At 39.8% G+C, this 22,040-nt stretch overlaps 1 protein-coding gene across 1 annotated transcript in view; it reads right to left on the reverse strand.

The window, feature by feature from the left end:
* usp14 (ubiquitin specific peptidase 14 (tRNA-guanine transglycosylase)) overlaps window positions 1-15,843 on the reverse strand; it is a 59,430-nt gene extending 43,587 nt beyond the window's left edge. The window contains exons 1-4 of the mRNA XM_048529749.1: window positions 15,710-15,843; window positions 10,821-10,966; window positions 8,869-8,901; window positions 3,413-3,517 (exon numbers count right to left, since the gene is read on the reverse strand). Coding sequence (XP_048385706.1) covers window positions 3,413-3,517; window positions 8,869-8,901; window positions 10,821-10,966; window positions 15,710-15,725 — 300 coding nt within the window. The 5' untranslated portion in view covers window positions 15,726-15,843. The remainder of the gene's footprint in view (window positions 1-3,412; window positions 3,518-8,868; window positions 8,902-10,820; window positions 10,967-15,709) is intronic.
* Window positions 15,844-22,040: the final 6,197 nt, after the last annotated feature.

Consider the following 22,040-nt stretch of genomic DNA (forward strand, 5'->3'; position numbering starts at 1 on the left):
TATACTGACCAATAAAGACAAACATACCAAACACCTTTTTCATTATCCTGACCACCTGTGACTCAAAGAACTATGAACCTGCACTCCAATATCCTTTTTGTTCAGCAACACTCCCAGGGCCTTACCATTGTGTGTTTAAGTTGTGCCCGACTTGTCTTTCCAAAGTGCAGCACCTCACATTTGCCTAAATTAAACTTCAGGTGCTATTCGCCCGCCCAATGCCCCATCTGATCAATGTCCTGTTGTACTGAGGTAACCTTCTTCGCTGTCCACTACACCTCCAATTTGGGTGTCATCTGCAAACTTACTAACCGTAGTTCCTATGTTCACGTCCAAAGCAGTGGACCAAGCACCAATCCTTATGGCACACTGCTGGTCACAGGCCTCAAGTCTGAAAAGTGATCCTCCACCATCACCTTCTGTTTTCTGCCAGACAAGAGGTGAACCAAAGGAGAAGGAAAACCCAAGGAGAGGTTTCATAACACTTAGGCTAGAGAGCAGAATGTTGCCTCCACAAGCTACTGAAATCAAACTACTCTGCTCTAATCATCATTTGCTCTCTAATGTCAGCGAACCAACCTTAAAGATCGCAGGTCATATACTTTTCTTCTATCTGATTACCTAATGGATATCTAAACTGCTGCTTCTTAATAAAATTAAATAAACTATCTGAAAACCACTTGTGCTTAATGTCTTTTCATCTTGAGTACCTTACAGCTCCGAATTTCAGGTCTTACACAGCCAGTCATTTATATGAAAATAAAATCTAAAAACTCAGCATGGTCATCAAGCATGTTGATACTGCAGAGTTTATTCCCATGTTGTCAATCCTTATTTCATAGCACTCCATGCAAGGAAGCAGAATATTCGAATTTCTGACCTGTAAGATCCTCCTCTGCACCTTTCCACAATACCGTTACATAAAATTAAACTTGGACTTGCTCCCAATATGACAGGTATAAATTCAGATGTAGGCCCTGTCCACCACCTCATATTATGAAAATTAGTAGCTTAGATTAGACTGAGTTAAGTGGAATGACCCACTTATTAGATTAGTAAGATTATACACAAGACTGTAGCAAAGTCCTCATTACGTTTAATAAAAACTGTTGTGATGAACTCAATTGCTTGGTTCACTGGAGCCACAGAAAAATAGACGCAAAACTGGATACTCTTTGCTGTGTACTCTTGACTAGAAGTGTTGTGTGGAATCCAAAGGAGTGGATTGAGTGGCAGGGGAAGGGAAAAAAGATTATAAAATGGTAATCTCATCCCTAAACCTTAGTTTAAAATCTATTTTAGTGCACACCACTGCAAAAGCACTTCAATTTCAAATATTTCACTAAATTTTCAGGGCTAAAGAAAATAACAAGAATGGGACCAAATGGATAACTCTTCAAAGATCTGGTACAGACCTGATAGGACGATAGACTTCTGTTACATAATTCAATGAAATGCAACTGTAACCAGTTTGATTTCGTTCCCAGAACATTTTGTCTGCTCGCCTTGAAGATTTTGGACAGTGTGCAAGTATCTTGATTAGCAATGGAGGAAAAATGAGGAGAGCAAACTAAACTGTAAATTAGATAGAAGTCAGGAAAACAAGAGGAACAACTGTATATTCACCATTAAAAGTAAAATTTACCACAAAATAAATATTTCAACATTTTAAGGGAAAACACATTTACTAACGAAGTTCCCCAAACCTAATGAGCCCTGAGCACTATCTGGGCCTCATTAACACTGTCAACTTCAAATACCTGCTTCTCCAAACTTTCACAGCCAATCTTCAAGCCTCTTAATTTCAGCCGGACTCAAACAAATATTCTTGCAGTTTCTTAGTATGAGTAGCTATTACTGGTTAGCTATCTGTTATAGTCAAAAATGATACAGCAACACAAAACTCCTAAATGTCTCTCCTCTCCCTAATCATGTGCTCTAACTTCTACCATGCAGAGTTCAAACCTTGGTTATCATCAACAAACCACTGCTGCTTCTTGCATTTTTTGACTAATTCAGCTGACTGGAAAGGCCAGACAATTCTCAGTACTAGATCCTACTATATTATGACCACCTTCAATGCTTCCCAAATAGATTGTATTTACAACTCAGCATTTAGAGAGAAGTTTGGTGATTGATGCACTCTAGTTTTTGGGAATTTCCAACAAAAGGACAGCATGAAAAAGTACACGTTACTTCAGGGTAAACCTTTTCCACACAGAAGGTGGTGCATGTATAGAACAAGTTGCCAGAGGAAGTGGTGGAGGCAGGTACAATTACAACATTTAAAAGGCGTCTGGATGGGCATATGATCAGAAAAGGTTAAGAGAGACATGGGACAAATGTTGCCAAATGCAACTAGCTCAGATTAGAATGTGTGGTTAGCACGGATGAGTTGGACTGAAGGTTTCTCTGCTGTATGACTATATGAGGCAATTGCTCAGGGCTCCAACTATGTCTCCAACATTTTCAGATTTTCCAATGGTCAGACAGTTGTTATTCTAGCAGAGAGTTGCTTATCAGAATTATGTAGAAGCCCCATCATAGAACACTCCAGAAGAATCACCTAGGAAACTGAATATTCTGCCAGGCCTGTAAGCCTTTGAAAGTATCATTTAAATCTGAGAATTCACAGAGTTCTAATGACATTACCCAAGAAAAGGTGGACTATTAGATATGTTTGTATGCCTGAATAACTATTCAACTGAGCCCATACTTAATTCTCACACCTCCCACTGAATTTCTTCAGACCAATTATCCTATACACTGACTTGATGCCCCCAGGAGCCAACTCTCATTCCTCTCTTAACAACTTCACTAATCCCTATTCACATGCTCCAAACTCTCTCTCCTTCCACTGAGGAACTGACAGTTCTTACCCTCAATCCTGCCCTCCACACTCCCCATCCCACATTAGACTTCATTTACCTCCACCTCACCCAAGACCCAGTCTCTGCACCACCCCCACCCCACCCCCGCTTCTCCTGCTCCACCCTCCTCCGAAATCCATCAAGCATTCTGACACAGACTAAACACCGCATCACTTAGCTGGCCCCCTAGCACTTTATCCACCTACTCTCCCAACAATCTAACTTCACACTTGTCCTACTGTTTTACAACAGCTGTCAAAGTGGCTGTTTGAGAGTTTGGACTTTTAAATTCCAGAATATGGCAGAATACAGAGCTCTCTCCTTTCATTCAAAAGAAAAAGGGACTGTCTGGCAACTATGTGAGATTGTCATTCTTCGGACAATCCTGCCCTTTGCTGAGGCTTTAGACCTGTTGTGATTCATCCTTAGCCCCCACACTTCTGAACACCACAGCAGGCACACATCTGAACCACTTCAAAAGCTCAACTATAGTTCCACAGTAGCTCTGTTGTGCTAATGTAACTTGTGAAAAAAAAACTTACAGCTGAAGCTAGCTGCTCTTCCGTCATGTCTTCCATAAAAGTCGGACGTACAACTGGTTCTTCGGGCAATGCTTCTGCTGATCCCATCATTAACAAGGTCATCCCCTGTAAATTTTCATGATAAAGATTTGCAGTTAAGACAAAATTTATATTCCAACAGATAAATCAAAACGTTCTTCTCGTCCACTGAGGCTACATTTTATGCTAAATGAGTATTATTTTCAAAATTAAGGAAATAGGTGAACATTGACACCATAAGTAGTAACATGAAAGTTTACTTTTAAATCCTAAAATATTGGCTATGAATAAAGACTGAAGGATGTTACATAGTTTTAAGGTTTTTAGGAAGACCAGATTAGAAATTAGATTCTGCAATGAACAGTCCTAATTTATTTAGTGAGAACTCAAAGAAAATCCTTGCTTTCATACAGTACTTTCCCACAATTACTAGATTCTCAGAACACTTCATAGTCAATGAAGTAAATCATTGATGCGACACAGGGAACAGAAAGAGTGGAGCAAGTCACTTTTGAAGTCTGTAAGGAGCAAGAAGAAAATTCCCCAGGCACACTTCCCATAGTGACAGTGATTAGAAAGGTAAGGTTATAGAAGAAGTCAGAGGATTCAAAGTATCTTTCGTACCTTGTTGTGAATTAAGACAAAATTTTCTGGTCAATGAAAAATGTCACAGGTGAGGATAATAGCATGTTGGGTATATTACTGGACTAACAACACAGAAACAAGTTTCATTAGGGCAGCTGGGCATTTAAATTCAGTTAATAAATAAGTCTTGAATGAATAATGATAGATTGTTGTGAAAACTCACCTGGATTATAGATGTTCTTTAATGAAAGGAAATCTGTCTCCTACAAGACTCCAGACACAAAGCAATTTGGTTGGCCTTTTAAAGTGGGTTCACATGCCACCCAATTAAGGATAATTAAAAACAGGCAATAAACACTGGCCTTGCCAGTTCCATGTCTTGTGACTGAGACTCGGCAACAAACTCTTCACAGATGCTTTGTTAGGGTTCTGTCAGGGCCACTCAATAACAGATTGCATTTCAGCCTTAGCTCAAACATGGATAGTACAGCTTAATTCAAGATGGGAGGGAACAGTGACAACACTTGACATCAAAAGGAGCATCAATTGCAGTATCGAGCAAAACTTAAGTTAAGGGAACAGAAGTAGGAAAAGCTCTCCAAGGATTAGAGTTACAACTAGTATAGATGATGATGATTGGTAGTTGCTAGATGCCAATTATTTCAGCCTCAGGATATCCTAGGCCCAGCCATCCTCAGCCACTTCCGCCAATGACATTCACTCCAAAAAAAGGCTAGAGATTGGGATGCTTGTCAACGGCTGCAGTGTTCACTACCATTCGCAAATCCTCATATGGAAACAGTCCATGCTGCATAAAATAAATCTAAACAACATTTAAGCTTGTGCTGATCAGAACCTAAAACATTTGTGTCTCACAATTCAAAGAGAATTACTATTTCAAGAAAAAGCAAATCTCAGAATTTCCCCTTAGCTTTTTTGTAGTGCTGGCACTGTGGAATTCCCTATCACCAACATCCTGACAATCAACTAGAAACTTAACTGAATCAGCTCCATAAATACTGTGCCTACAAAAGCTGGTCAGAAGTGGAAAATTTGCAGCAGGCAACTCACATCATAAGGTCCCAAACCCTGTCCACCATCCATAATGGATGAATTGAGGCATGACAGATAATTTGCCATTTGCTTTACTGTTCCATAATAGCACCTTTAAACACAGAAATATAGAAGTTGGAAGAAGGAGGAGGCCATTCATCACGATCATGGTTGATCATCCAACTCAACAGCCTAATCTTGCGTTTCCCCCATAATCTTTGATCCCATTCGCTTTATCTAGCCACCTCTTGAATACATTCAATGTTTTGACATCAACTACTTCCTATGGTAATGAATTCCACTGGTTCACCACTCTTTGGGTGAAGAAATCTCACCACATCTTCATCCTAAATTGCCTACCCAAAATCCTCAGACTGAGACCCCTGGTTCTGGACATACCTGCTATCGGGAACATCCTCCCTGCATCTACCCTGTCTAGTCATGTTAAAATTTTATATGCCTCTATGAGAAACCCTTTCATTCACCTGAACTGCAGTGAAAACAATCCCAACCTAGTCAATCTCTCCTCTTAAGTCAGTCCCACCATCCCTGGAATCAGCCTGGTAAACCTTCACTGCATTCCCGAGAGAAAGAGTATCCTTTCTCAGAAAAGGAGTCTAAAACAGTGTACAATATTCTAGGTGTGACCTCACCAAGGCCTGTATAACAGCAGCAACACATCCCTGCTCCTACACTTGAAACTTCTCGCTATGAAGGCCAATGTACCAGTTGCCTTCTTTACTGCCTGCTGCTCCCGCATACTTACCTTCAGTAACAAGGAAAGAGGGACATCCAGCTTCCATTGTACATTCTCCTCTCCCAATTTACAGCCCAGGTAGTAATGTGCCTTCTTGTTTTCGCTTCCAAAGTGAATAACCTTATATTTACCTAAATTATACTGCATCTGCCATTGATTTGCTGATTCACCCCAACCTATACAGATCATGCTGAAGGATCTCTGCATCCTCATCACAGTTCACCCTCCCACCCAGCTTGGTATCATCTGCAAACTTTGAGATGTTACATTTTGTTCCCTCATCCAAATCATTAATATATTATGAATAGCTGGGGTCCCAGCACCAATCCCTGTGGCGCCCTACTTGTTATTGCCTGACAAGTTGAAAGGGACCCATCAATTCCTGCTTTTAATGACACCATTCTAACAGTGTTCAAGAATCTCAACATCAAGTACAAAACTCTCCATTTGATCAGGACCCAGCCACATCTTAAACATGCACTTCCCAACTTCTAGCACAGTGGCAACAGTGTACACAATATACAAGTTGCACTGCATTAATTTACCAAGGACCCACTGAATCTAACTTCCAAACCCATAATTCCTATCGCCTAGAAGAACAAGGATATATGGGAACACCACTGACACCAAGCCACACACTACCTGGACCCAAACTCTATTGACATTGCTTTGTTATCACTGGTCAAATTCTTTAAGCTACCTCCCCAAAAACACTGTAGGTTCACCACTACATATGCTACATGAACCATTTATAAGGAAGGTGACTCATTATCACCTTCATAAAGGCAGTTATAGGTTTGCAATAAATACTGACTTTGCTAGCAATGTCCATACATCCCAAGAACAAATGTTCTTGAAGTTAGTATGTATGAAATCAAAAACACTGAAAATTGTTAACTCCTTAAAAAGTTCAAATCTGTGAAACATGAAGTTCCCTTATCAAATCCATGCTGAACTGTCCTTAATTTGTCTCTTATCAAATTATAATTTCTACATCCTCATTCTTTTTCCCATCAGTTTTCTCACAGATGAAAGATTGGCTGGCTTTTAATGACTTAATCTATCTATTCTTTTTCTTTTATCTTAGAGGGACATAGGTTGACAGATTGAATCCTGGGATAACGGAATTGTCAGATGAAAAGCTGAGTAGACAAGGTTTTTTTGGGCGGAGGGGACATTTAGAAGAATGAGAGTCAGTCAAATTGAAATGCATAAATTTCTTAGGGACGTGACAGGGTAGCTGCTGTGAGGCTATTCCTGCTAGCTCAGAAATCTAGATTTTGGGAATTAGCCTCAGAATAATGGATCAGCCCTTTTAGCATTGAGATCAGAAATATCTTTGATTGGAGAGTCCTGAACCTGGGCATTCTCTACAAAAGACTTGTGGATGCTTAGTCATGGAGTTCATTTTCAAAAAAAAAATCAACAGATTTGTAGATACCACAGCAATCCAGGGATATGGACATAATGCAGGAAGGTATGGCTAAGATTAAAGATTAGTCACGATCTTATCAAATAGCACAGCAGGTTGAGGGGTCTTCTGTTCTAATTTCTTGTGCTCATTGCGAATGTTCACATAGATTGCGGTTAAAGTTGGAGAAGGATTGGTTCACTTGCTGTTCAGGGATGATGATAGATATTAAACAGGATACTTTTGGCAATGCATCTTATGAAGTGTGGAGGCCTTTCACTGGAGAAAGGTTTTCTCTTCCAATAATTATCCAGCTACATTAAGTAAGCCATGGTCTAATCTGCTTCTACCAGCTCTCAGGCCTGCATTCCTGGATGTGTGCAGCTCCAACAACACCTAAGAATCTTGATATCATCCACTTGCTTGGCACCCTAGCCATCACTTGCAACATTCATTCCCTTCACCACCATTGCACAGCAGCAGCAATGTGTACCATCTACAAGGTGTACTTTGGCAATTAACCAACGGTCCTCCTAAACTAAATGGTATATACCAACCAGAAAGATAAAGCAGCAGATGCACAGGAATACTACCATCTGAAAGTTCCTCCCAGGCCATACATCATTCTGATTTGGAACTACATCGCCATTCACTGCTATTGGGTCAAAATCCTGCACCTTCCTTCACAGCACTATGGTGTACCTATTCCTCTAATATTGCAAGGCTTCAGGAACTCACCACCAACTTCTGAAGCGTAATGAGGGATAGACAATAAATGCTGACCTAGCCAGCAATCTCTCACTCCAGAGATGAATCAAAAGAAATCCAGATACTAACCAGGTACTGTGTAAAGGAAAAAAAAAGTTTTCCTCACATTGCCTTCAGCAAATAATCAATCATCTTAAATTGGTGTCATCAGGTTCTTGATTCTATTACCAAAGAAACAGTTGCCCCACATTTACTTGTCCAAACTTCTCTTGATTCTAAACAACTCTTAACTCTAAGGAGTATAGACCCACCGTCCCAGATATACTCATGTAACTGAAGTTCCTCACCTCTGGAAGCATTCTCAAACTTTTTCTGCATCCTTTCCAATGCCTTCAAACCTTTCCCAAAATGTGCTGCTCAGAATTAGACAATAATTCTCCAGTTGAGTTCAAACTAGTATTTCATAAAATTGTACCCTCCTGGCCTTTGTACTTTATACCTTTACTTATAAAGCCCAAGGTCCCTTATGATTTATTAACTGTCTTCTGAACCTATAGTTGCCTTCAATAATTTGTGCACATATACTTCTATGACATTCCTCCGATTATCAATATTCAAGTACCTGCAACTTGCAATTTAACAGCACCATGAAAACTTCATCTCATTGGGTGCAAAAATCCAATAGAAAGATCTGCTACCATTTGCTCAGAATTCAACTGATTTTGACCTCACCAGCAACAGCCAACTCCCAAGAGTTAATGTAACTTTAGCAGAAATTAATTAAAACTGACAGCTTTATTACAATTGAAATTTAATTTAAAATTCAGAACCACCTTACTAACTGGTAATTATTTTTACTAATGGCTTTCACAATTTAAAAAAATTAATACTTAAAATATTATAATAACTTCTCATCTTACTTACACTCTTTATCTTGACGCTGCCCCATTCATCATCCTAAGAAGGAAACAAAATGGCTGGTTATCAAAGAAATTTAAAACAGACTTTATAGTAAGACAGGTTTTCAACAAAAGTTGTCAAAGCAAGCCATTGTGATGTATTTCAAGCAGGTCTCAAACCTCAAGAAATTACAAAGCATCACTGGGAAGATCAATTCATGATTTGGTTGGCCAGTATGTTAGGCTTGCTACTTGCCCAGTAGCTATATCAGTACAATGCTGAAGACTTATACCTGGCGCATTCAGCTACTGGGGTCATAAAATAAGGGAAGGTCACAGATCAATGGAGACAGAAAATTACATATGAAGTAATAATACAGAAAGAAATTCCGTCTCTGATTAAGGCTACAAAAAGAGAAGGTACTCATCCTAAAACTAAGTGACATGGTCTTTCTGATTGCTTCCACATGAAGCAAATTATTCAAACAGTGGGTGTAGCAATTTTGTTGGATTAGATTGCTATTAGGTTGCTTCTCCACAATTTTTAAGTTACAATGCTACTTCTGTATTCAGTTCAAGATTCCAAAGCTGACTTAAAATTACAGTCCATTCAGCCAGTGATACATGGAAAACAGTAAAAATGAGATCTGATTCAAAAAGGAAATATATTTAAACATCAGTGTAGAAGAAACAGAACACCAAGCAGGAAGTTCTGATTAAAATTACAAAGACTAGATATAAAATTCAGAAATATGACCATAGCCTTAGTTGTGCATCTCAGTTTTTTGACTGCAATTTGGAGGCCAATTTATGAACTAGTAGGTTGCTGGGTGGTACACTACATTTTTCTGTTGATGGATTAAGTCATATGCCTTTACTTATAAAGCCCAAGATCCCTTATGATTTATTAACTGTCTCTGAACCTATAGTTGCCTTCAATTATTTGTGCACATATACTTCTATGACATTCCTCTGATTATCAATAAAATTGTCTTTAAATATGACTTCCTACTTGGTGTTCTGTTTCTTCTGCACTGAAGTTTAAATATATTTCCTTTTTGAATCAGGTCTCATTTTTACTGTTTTCCATGTCATATTTAAAGACAATTTTATTGACCTGTCCTAGAGATCAATAACATGGGATTTGTTAACAAAATGCTAGCACTGACTTGAAGAAAAAGAAGCAATTCATTCATGCTAAATCTTGGTGAACTAACTATAAAATGAAAAAGAAATTGCACCTGTCAATGATATAAGTTAAATTGAAATGCTAAAAGGAGCACATGGTGCGGTGGCAGTGTCCCCAACCTCTGATCCAGGAGACCTGGGGTAAGTTCCACCAGCCCCACAGGTGTGAGATAACATCTCTGAACGTGCTGATGTCAAAAGTATCTTGAACAAGTTTATACTATGTCAACTGTGGTTACTTAGGCACCGCACTTACCTGTGATTCACAAGGTTCAAATCACAATTGAAAGGTTGAACACAAAAATCAAGGTTGAAATTCATATTAGTGCTCTTGTTGTGCAGTGGTGGTATCCCTTATTGCTGAGCCAGGAAACATGGGTTCAAGTTTCACCTTCTCCAGAGGTGTGCCATAACATCTCCAATCAGGTCTGATTTTTTTTTAAAAATTGAACTACTTTTCTTTTCTAACAATAGAGATGAGAACAGTTCAAACAAAGATACTTGACAATACAGCCTTCAACATAATTTTAATATCCTAGCTCCAGTTATGAAAAAAAGTACAAAAGTAATAACAATAAGCAGAGACAAATAATTCCACATGAGAAAGGAAAGGAATCTGGTTAGTTTTAGGTTCTTCCTGGACAGTATATTGTTGATCTGTTCTCTGGGTTTCAGATAACTAGGGGTAAGAAGGAAGTTAGAAGTGTAAAATAATTTAACATGATTTTCCCTCAGAAAAATAGTTTGGGCCAAACTACACCATACGGTATTAATACAAAGAACAATTACCTTTAGTGTGCCTCCTTTAATCATAACCTTCTGTCTTTCAGGCTGAACTCCAGTTAATGCAAATAACTGTGCCTTGAAAACTACAGGTGGATCATCAGTGTTCAACTCTAATCCATCAAATTTCTCCTTCCCCCATTTGACGTTTACTGGAAAGCAGAGAGAAATTCTCATTTATTCAGCAGAAAAAGTTTCCACAGTAACATTAGAGATTGTCTGTCATTCAACATGACCACAGCTGATCAACCCACTCAGCAAAAGCTCAGCAGGTCTGGCAGCATCTGCGACAGAGAAAACAGAGTTAACGTTTCAGGTCTGGTGACCCTTCCTCGAGGAAAGGTCACCAGACCCAAAATGTTAACTCTTTTCTCCTTCACAGAGGCTGCCAGACCTGCTCAGCTTTTCCAGCAACTTTGTTTTTGTTCCTAACTTACAGCATCCGCAGTTTTTTTGGTTTTTATTCCACTCATCACCCTGCTCTTGCCTTTGCCTTCTTGAAACCATTCAATGTTTTGGCCTTAACTGCTTTTTGTGGTAGAAAATTCCACAGATTCGCCAATATGTGGCTGAAAGCAAATTTCTCCTCACCTCAGTTCAAAATAGCCTATCCCATTTCTTTAGACTGCAACCTCTAATTCTGGACTCCCAGCCATCAGAAGCATCCTTCTTGCATTTACCCTGTCTAGAACTGTTACATTTTATTTGTCTCTTATTCTTCCAAATTCCAGTGAATATAGCCATAATCAATCCAGACTCTCTTTATACATTAGCCCTGCCATTCGAGGAATCAGTCTGGTAAATCTTCGAAGCACTCTCTCCAAAAGCCAGAACATCCTTCCTCAGATAAAAGAGGCCAAAACTGCACCAATACTCCAAGCATGATCTCACCAAGTCCCTGTACAACTGCAGCAAGACATCCCTGCTCCTGCACTCAAATCCTCCTGTTACGAAGACCAACACACCATTTACCTTCATCACAGCCAGCTGCAGCTGCATGTTTATTTTCAGAGAGACTGGTGCACAAAGGTCAAGTCTTGTTGCACCTTTCCTTTTCCCAATTTATCACCATTCAGGAAATCTGCCTTTTTGATTTTTGCAACCAAAGTAGATAACCTCATCTACCAAGCATCTGTCCACCTATTCAACTTGTCCAGATGACACAGAAGCATCTCAGCATCCTCTTCATAGTTCACTCATGCACACGGCTTTGTGTCATAACGTGGAGATATTATATTTAGATCCCTCATTTAAATCATTAAAATGTGTACAATGAAAAGCTGAAGTCCAAGCTGATTCCTGCGGTAGGCCACTGGTCACTTTGTTGGTCAGACAATTACCTATTATTCCTACTCTTTGGCTGCTGGCTACCAACCAGGTCTCTATCCATCTCAGTATACTATTCCTAATCCCATGCACTTGAATTTTAAATGCTGATCTCATGTAAGACCTTATTGAAAGCTTTCTGAAAGTACAAGTAAACTCTACTAGTTATACCCTCCAAAAATTTCAATAGATTTGCCAAAAATGATTTCCTTTCACAAAACGATGTTGACTCTGTTCAATCCTATCAAAACTTTCAAAGTGGTCTGCTCTTACATCTTTATAATGGGCGCTAGCATTTTCCCTATGATGTCAAGCTAACCAGTGTATAATTTCCTGTTCTCCCCATCTTCTTTTTAAGAAGTAGGAGTTACATTAGCTACCCTACAATCCATAAGGAACTGTTCCAGAATTTCAAATATGACCAATGCATCTACTATTTCTAGGGACACCTCATTGTGTATTCTGGGATGTAAATTACAGATCCTTGAGGATTTGTCAGCCTTTAATTCCAGTTTCTCCAACACCAACTAAAATGGTTTCCTTAATACCTCTCGCACTAGGCCATCCCCAAAATTTTTGGGACGTTATTTGTGTCCTTCTTTGGGAAGACAGAACCAAATACATATTTTATTGGCCTATCATCTTTGTTCCTTATTTATAACTTCTCTTTAATGACCATAAAGGACTTACATTTGACTTTACTAATCTTTTTTCTCTTCACAAACAAATTGATTGTAAAAGCTTCTAAGGGTGTGTTTACCACAAGCTTATTCTTGTACTCTATTTTTCCCCTCTTTAATCAATCCCTTAGTTCTCCTTTGCTGAAATCTAAACTGCTCTCACTCCTCAGGTCTGCTACTCTTGTTTGGGCAATTTGTAAGCTGCTTCCTTGGATCCAATACTATCCCAAACTTCCCGTGTTAGCCATGGCCTGGTCCTTTCCTGTTCACTTTTGTGCCATTTAGGAATCCACAATTGTAATGGTTCCTCCAAGCACTCTTTAAATGTTTGCCTATCCACTTCTCATAACCCTCCACACTTTATCACAGTCATCTTGCGCCTCATACCATTGTAGTTTCCTCTATTTAGAATCAAGACCCTAGTTTCAACTATGTCACTCTCTATCTTAGCGAAGAATTCTATCACATTATGGTCACTCTTCCCCAAGGGATCTCGCATAGCTAGATTGCTAATTATTCAATTTTTTCTTATTACGGCACAAATATCATATTGATTAACATAACATACATTGTATATAACAATATGGAAGGGCTAAACATTTAGTTGACACAGATGTGAATTAATACCTTCACAGCCAACAAAATTACTGCCTCAGGATTTTGTCAACACAATGTCCTTAGGTTGCACTTCATGAAAGTCATTTGCTGACATTAGTTATAAACACACCTTTAGCTAGTCTGCACTCTGATATCAGGAGTAACCATTTTTATTCCAATTAGTATCTTGTCTTCTGTATGAGATCGACTCTCATTTGCCTTCTCCTAACTTTCCCAACACACTTCAGATACAATGAATCACAAAATTAAGGTGTCAGAACTGTGCAACAAGATTTCAAATTTATTTTTACAAAAAATAATAAAGAAATAAGCAACGAGCAATATTAACTATTTATAAGTATTATCATCTGCACTCAATTCTCATTTATACTGCACTGACCACCCCTCCCCCATAATGGTTTCCTAAACAGAAGGAGAATCTGAAGGTTCATTCATTTGTTTGTGGAACAATTCTCAAACTAAAGGCATTGCATTCCAGAAATTATTAATTCTCCTGTGTTTTAAATCGACTGAGAACATACTTTTTTGGGACTATCAATTAGCCTCTCGGCTGAGCAATTTTTCAAGTTTCGTTTACTACCTCATAACTCTGGATGTCTTAGCTGTTTGTTTTTTGCTACAAATTCCCAACTGTCGCCTTACAGCTTCCAAGCTCCACTTTCTACCACAAGGCTGAGGGCTGCTTATATTTTTTCTTATAGCTGCAAACTACCCAACTCTTTGAGCTGTTTTCTTCTCATCAAATCCAAGCTTCCCAGACCCCACCTATAAAGTTAAAATATAAGAGCAGACGAAAGTCACTCAGCCCATCAAATGTGCTCTATCATTTAGTTGGTTGACCCAATAATGATCCTCAACTCCTCTTCCTTGCCTTCTTTCAAATGTCCCTAGATTCCCTTCCTGACTCAATAACTGTTCTTCAACCTTATATGAATATAGTATATTTTCTATGTTTGAAGTGTGGGCCTAATTAGCAATCAACTGTTTAAATTCTTAAATCAGTGGGAGGCAGTATACGCCATTTCAAAACTGAATTGACTTGCAGTGAGAAACCATTCTGCATTCACAGCCCATCTCTATGACAATGTGGGATGCTTTAAGATGGTCTCAAACTGAAATGTAATCAAATTATTTTGCCTTCAACACAACTCTAACTCTGCATGCCATGTTAATAACACATATTGCTAATTGAGTTTATGAACCATTCTCCAGAATTACAACTCCAATCAACTGGCTGTCAATTTACTTGGAACAACATGAACAATTAAGTCGAGAGATAGATCACTCATTGTTCAAGTTTTACATGTCATCTTTTGATAAACAAAAGATCAACATAAATTTAAATTACAACTCCAAAGCTTAAAGTGCATTCCTCCAGATGCCTACCAATTATTAGCCAATGTCCTCATTTATCTCATTAACTTTAATATTTAATTTTAATTTATATTCTAAAACATATCCAGTTTTAATTCATATTCAGAGAACATGGCTTTTTGAACTGTGTTATTTGATATTTAATATACAAAATCAGACCAGCAAACTAATGTAAGCTAAATAACATTCTGAAGAAAGTGCCGTCTCTTTATTTAAATCCTCGCGCTCTACAGTATGAACGCCTGAGAGGTAATGTGCAAAAATGAACATTTCATTTGGCATTTAAAAAGTCACACATTGATCACTTAATTAAAAGTTATTCAATTCCTCTTTCATTAAGTTAAAATGTTAATTAAAATATATTTATAAGTTTTGAAAACAACATTTAAAAGTGAGGTAGCAAGAACCGCAGATGCTGGAGTCAGTCAATACAGTGCAGAGCTGGATGAACCCAGCAGGTCAGGCAGCATCAAAGGGACAGGAAAGCCGACGTTTTGGGGTCAAGGATCCTTCATCAAGTGAGACTGGGGAACTGAAGGGGGCAGTAGTAGCAGCAGCGGCCACTGGCCCAGCTTTCTGCACAATCATTGTAGCAGTTTTTTTTTGAAAATTGTGTACACAGCCGCCCAGCACCATACAAGAAAAAGAAGCCAAAAAGGAATAAAAACTTTCTACTTTAGTTTCCAGAAAATAGACGCGGCCCAAGGAGCCAACAACCACCATCCACCTCATTACTTTCAGCTGACACCGCCTCCAATCCGCACAGGGCCTGCACACTGACAGTGAACAAAGCCCAATTACATTGATCAGCCCAGCCTGGGGATCCTGAGACCTGGAGTACACGAATCATTTTACTGCGATAAAGCAATGCGATGGGAAGCGGCAGACCCGGCCTACCTGTGAAGACCGGCATGTCGCCACTGCTCCTGCGATCCGACGAGAGCTCGAACTCGACCTCATTCAAACCCTGCCCCCATCCCGCGCGGCATCGCGCTTGCGCATTCCTTCGCTCTGACCGCTATTGCTCAGTGTTGGCGATGGAGCTTTCGGAATCTATTCGCAGTAACTGGCTCTCTACCTTGACTTAGGCCTAAAAAACAGTTTGAAGGAAGTGACTATTCGGAATGAAGGGAGTCAAGTTTGTGGCGGAACGTCCAGTCTTTTCTTATCTAAAACAGTCGAGTTACCTGGTTCCCCCTCCCTACAGCCAGTACGATTTTCTAGTTCCGATATACTTATTACATTTTCCCAAAGGATGTCTGTCTGAAACACTTAATGTGCTTCCTGACGCATCATTAGAGCAGCCTTCGTAAAAAGCGTAAACGACTCTTCAAATTAATAAAGTGTGAGGCTGGATGAACACAGCAGGCCAAGCAGCATCTCAGGAGCAACAAAAGCTGACGTTTCGGACCTAGACCCAGTTTAATTCATATTCACAGAGAACATGGCTTTTTGAACTGTGTTATTTGATATTTAATATACAAAATCAGACCAGCAAACCAATGTAGGCTAAATAACATTCTGAAGAAAGTGCCGTCTCTTTATTTAAATCCTCGTGCTCTACAGTATGAATGCCTGAGAGGTAATGTGCAAAAATGAATATTTCATTTGGCATTTAAAAAGTCACACATTGATCACTTAACTAAAAGTTATGCAATTCCTCTTTCATTAAGTTAAAATGTTAATTAAAATATATTTATAAGTTTTGAAAACAACATTTAAAAGTGAGGTAGCAAGAACCACAGATGCTGGAGTCAGTCAATACAGTGCAGAGCTAGACCCGAAGGGTCTAGGGCCGAAATGTCAGCTTTTGTGCTCCTGAGATGCTGCTTGGCCTGCTGTGTTCATCCAGCTTCACAGTTTATTATCTTGGATTCTCCAGCGTCTGCTGTTCCCATTATCTCTAACGACTCTTCAAATTTCCAACTTTAGGAGAAAGGTCACTGTTAAAGGTCTCACAGTCTGAGTGAACTGAGGGTCTGATAACTTATAGAATGCACCCCCCCCCCCCCCAGGCCTGTAGATATTTTTCCAGTTATTTTTGTTCAGAGACGTTATTAAAGCATGGGGAACATGAAACATCTTGAAAAAATATCCATATTACAGAGGAAGAGGTACTGGATGTCTTAAAACACATAAAGGTGGATAAATCGCTGGACTTCATCAGGTGTACCCTCGAACTGTATGGGAAGTTAGACAAGTGTTGCTGGGTCTCTTGCTGAGATATTTGTATCATCAATAGCCACAGATGAGGTACTAGAAGACTGGAGGGTTGCTAATGCGGTGCCACTTTTTACACGAAGTGGTAAGGAAAAACCAGGGAATTTATAGACCAGTCAGCCTGACATCAGTTGTGTGCAGGTGTTTGGAGGGGATCCTGATGGACAAGGTTTACGTGTATTTGGAAGAAACAAGGACTTATTAGGAATAGGCAAGATGGCTTTGTGCATGCGAAATTATGTCTCACTAACTTGAATTTTTGGAACAAATAACGAACAGAATTGATGACGGCAGTGGTGGACTTGATCTATATGGACTTGTAAGGTGTTTAACAACATTCCTTATGGTAGACTGGTTAACAGGATTAGATCACATTGGAATACAGGGAGAAATAGCCATTTGGGTACAGAAGTGGCTCAAAGTGGTGGTGTTGGAGGGTTGCTTTTTAGACTGGAGGCCTGTGACCAGTGGTGTGCCACGAGGATCGATACTGAGTCCACTGTTTTTTGCCATTTATACAGATGATTTAGATGTGAACATAGGAAGTATCATTAGTAAGTTTGAAGATAGCACCAAAATTGGTGGTGTAGTGGACAGAGAAGAAGGTTACCTCAGAGTATAATGGGATCTTGTACAGATGGGCCAGTGGAGTTTAATTTAAATAAATGTGAGGTGCAGTGGTTTGGAAAGGTGAATCTGGGCAGAAATTGTGCACTTAATGGTAAGGTTTTAGAGAGTGTTGCTGAACAAAAACATTAGAATCTAGGTGCCTAGCTCCTTGAAATGGAGTCACAAGTGGTCAGGGAAGTGAAAAAGGTGTTTGATATGTTTGTCTTTATTTTTCAGTGCAGGGAGTACAGGAATCAGGATGTCATGTTGCGGCTGTACAGGACATTGGTTAGGTCACTTTTAGAATACTGCATTCAATACTGGCTTCCCTGTGATAGGAAGGATGTTGTGAAACTTGAAAGGGTTCAGAAAAGATTTATGAGAATGTTGACAGGGTTGGAGGGTTTGAGCTATACGAAGAGGCTGAATTGGCTGGGACTATTTTCCCTGGAGCGTTGGAGGCTGCGGGATGACCTCATAGAAGTTTATAAAATCATGAAGGCCGTGGATAGAGTAAATAGCCAAGATATTTTCCCTGGCGTGTGGGAGTCCAAAACTAGAGGACATAGGTTTAAAGTAGGGGGAAAAGATTTAAAAGGGACCAAAGGGCAACCTTTTCACACACACAGGGTGGTGTGTATATGAAATGAGATGCCAGAGGAAGTGGTGGAGGCTGGTACAATGACAACATTTAAAAGGATGGGTGACTGAATAGGAAGGGTTTAAAGGGAAATGGGTCAAATGCTGGCAAATGGGACTAAATTAATTTAGGATGTCTGGCCAGCATGGATAAGTTGGACCAAAGGGATTGTTTCCATGTTATAGAACTCTATGACTAAATGCCTGTCACTGAATGTCTGTGGTAAATGTCACATTTATGACAATTTGCTTTAAGCCCCTGAGAGTGCAGCAAACAGAAGAGAAACGTATTTTGTTGCATTTTTACAATATCAGGATTTGAAATGTGCATATGGACCTTAAAATCTGGAGTAGCCATTCAGCCTCTCAAGCCTACTCCACCATTCCAGATAATTGCTTATCGTCTCGTCCTTTAACATTATTAATCTCCAGAAATCTACTTATTTCTGTCTTGAAACTAATCAATATTTGAACTTGCACAGCCTTCTGGGATAGAGAATTCCAAAACTTCACCACTTTTTATCTGAAGAAATTCTGCTTCATTTCAGTCTTAAATGGTCTGTCTTTCATTCCGAGATGCCAGCCAGTGAAAATATGGTCTCCATATCCACCTTACCATACCCTGTAAAATATTTATATGTTTAATGAGATCACCTCATTCTCTTTTGGATAGTTTATGAATAAAATATATTTACACTAAAAATCAAATTGACGTGAGTACAACCAAGCACCGACATATCTTGGTTGGTGGCGAGAGAGGGACCTTCATGTCAGATCTCTCACATACCCGAAGTCTCATCCCTTCCTCTAAATGGACCAAAATTGTTGCCTACATCTTTGTGAAATGTGTGTTTGCAAAGAAAGTTTGGAGAACCATCCAGTGGTTTTATATCGATGTTCATCATAAGCAGCTTGAGACACAGGACTCTGTTTTACATGCTACACCCAGGGATGCAACTGAGAAAAACAAATTGGAGGATCATCACCTTTGGTCTGCTTGAATCCTGTGGGTCTTCTAGTGCAAAGGGTTATCCTCAACTGAGTATTGCAGACTGGTGCATTCTAAGGATCAAGACTACATGTTGAGGGACACATTAAAGTTTGGAGCAACTGCTTCAGCAGTGCAATGAGGAATGATCATTGCCTAGAACCTTTCGCCAGTAAGGGGCTAGAAGTTGTAGCCCATCAGCCTCCCACACCCCCACACCTTGGCCTTATGATTTACAAAGAATACACATCATAAACAAGAGTATTGAAAATGTTTTGAAGCCCATCAGAGAGTAATATTTGAACATGTGAGCAAGGAACAAGAGTGAGCTACTCAGCATTTTGAACCTGCTGCACTATTCAATAAGATCATGGTTGATCTGCTCTAACCTCAACTCTACATTCCTGCATTTCCCTGATAATCTTTTATAATCTGTCATGAATCTATTTATCTCAGCCTTGAGTTATTAGGAGATTCTGCATCCACTGTCTTTTGAGGAAGGGAATTTCAAAGATTCACAACTATATTCATAAAATCCCTACAGTGTGGAAGCAGATTGTTTGGCCCTTCGAGTCCAAACTGACTCTCCGAAGAGCATCCCATTCTGACCCACTCTACCCTGTTTTTGTAACCCTACATTCTCCATGGCTAGTCCTAACCTGCATATCACTGGACATTATGGGCAGTTTAGCCTGGCCAATCCACCCAACCAGCACATCTTTGGACCATGGGAGGAAACCCCAGGGAAAGCCACACAGACACAGGGAGAATGTGCAAACTGCACATACACATTCGCACGAGGGTTGAATGGTTCTGTGAGGCAGCAGTCCTAACCATTGAGCCACCGTGCAGCCCCTTATAAGAGGAGGTGTTTCCATATCTTTGTCTTAAATGGGGAACCCCTTAATTTTAAACTATGACCCCCTAGCTTTACATTCTCCCACAAGAAGAAGAAACATTTTGACATGTACCCAGCCAAGTCCCTCGGGATTTTATAAGTTTCAATTGTCACCTCTGAACACTTCTACGTTGAGAGGGCACAGGCCTCGCTTCCTAAGGCAATCTGCTTATTTCAGGCATTAGTCTAATAAACTTTCTCTGAACTGCTTCCAACAAATTAAGTCATAGAGATATACAGTATGGAAACAGACCCTTTGATACAATTCATCCATACCAACCTGATGTTTTAGGACTGGGGGACACCAAATTTGGTGGTGTAGTGAATAGCAAAGAGGGTTACCCCAGAGTACAGTGGCAGATGCACATGGGCCAAGGAGTGGCAAATGGAGTTTAATTTAGATTAATGTGTGATGCTAGTAGGGCAAATCAGGGCAGGATGCATACACTTAATACTCTTATTTGTCCATATTCCTGTGAACCCTTCCTATTCATATACCCATGCAGATGCCTTTTAAATTTTGTAATTGTGTCAGCCTCCACCACTTCTTCTGTAACTCATTCCATACAGGCACTGCCCTTTGCATGAAAAAAGAAGCTTTAAAATCTTTCCCCTTTCACGTTAAACCTCTGCCCTCTTGTCTTGGTCTCCCCCATCCTGGGGAAAAGGCCTTGACTATTCACCCTATACATGCCCTTAATGATTTTGTAAACTTCTATACAGTCACCCCTCAGCCTCCAACACTCCAGGGAAAATAGCCTTAGCCTACTCAGCCTCTCCCTGTAGCTCAAGCCCTCCAGTCCTGGCAACATCCATGTAAATCTTTAATGAACCCTTTCAATTTTCACAACATCCTTCCTATTGCAGGGAGACCAGAATTGAATGCAGCATTCCAAAAATGGTCTACCCAATATCCTGCACAGCCACAACATGACATCTCAAGTCCAGTACTCAATTCATCGACCAATAAGGACAAGCATATTAAATGCCCTCTTCACTGTCTACCTGGGACGCCAATTTCCAAGAAACTACACCCCAACATCTCTTTGCTCATGCAACAGTCACCAGGACTATTAAGTGCATGCATCCTGCCCTGATTTGCCCTACTAAAATGTAGCATCACACATTAAACTAAATTAAACTCCATTTGCCACTCCTTGGCCCATTTGCATCTGCCATTGTACTCTGGGGTAACCCTCTTTGCTGTTCACTACACCACCAAATTTGGTGTCCCCAGTCCTGTGCACAGTACTTCTGATGTGGTTTCACCAATACCCTGTTTAACTGCAGAATAACCTCCCTACTCTTGCATTCCTCTCACAATAAACCATAACATATCTTTCCTGATTACTTGCTGTACCAGCATACTAACCTGTGAATCATGCACCAGGATATCCAAATCTCCCGACATCTCAGAGCTCTGAACCTTTCACTAATCAGATGACAGGCTTGTTTTTTATTCTTTCTGCCAAAATGGCCAATTTCACATTTTCTCACATTATGTTCCATTTTCCAGCTATTTGCCCACTCATTTAACCTATCTATATCCTGGAAAAAAATTCATTCCCTTTGGATTCCTATAGCATTGGATGATGGGTTACCTAATGATATCCAAGTTCCTTCATGGTATTTACCCACATTAGGGAATGTGTCAGATTGACCTCATGTTTGGGTATTTGAAGCACTGCACCAATATAGAGCTGACCTTTATTGTCATCACAGGTGCTCAATTCCTGATTGGTGAGACTGAGACTTCTGAGGTGACACAGGGGCAACTCCTCCCCCATCCATGTGTTCAGTTGTTCATCCAACACCCAGACCGGTACTCTATTTGTAATGTATTTCTTCTAACCATAGGCAGGAGTCAGCTAATA

This window comes from Stegostoma tigrinum, chromosome 5 (genome assembly GCF_030684315.1).
Source record: "Stegostoma tigrinum isolate sSteTig4 chromosome 5, sSteTig4.hap1, whole genome shotgun sequence".
Classification (NCBI taxonomy): Eukaryota; Metazoa; Chordata; class Chondrichthyes; order Orectolobiformes; family Stegostomatidae; genus Stegostoma; species Stegostoma tigrinum.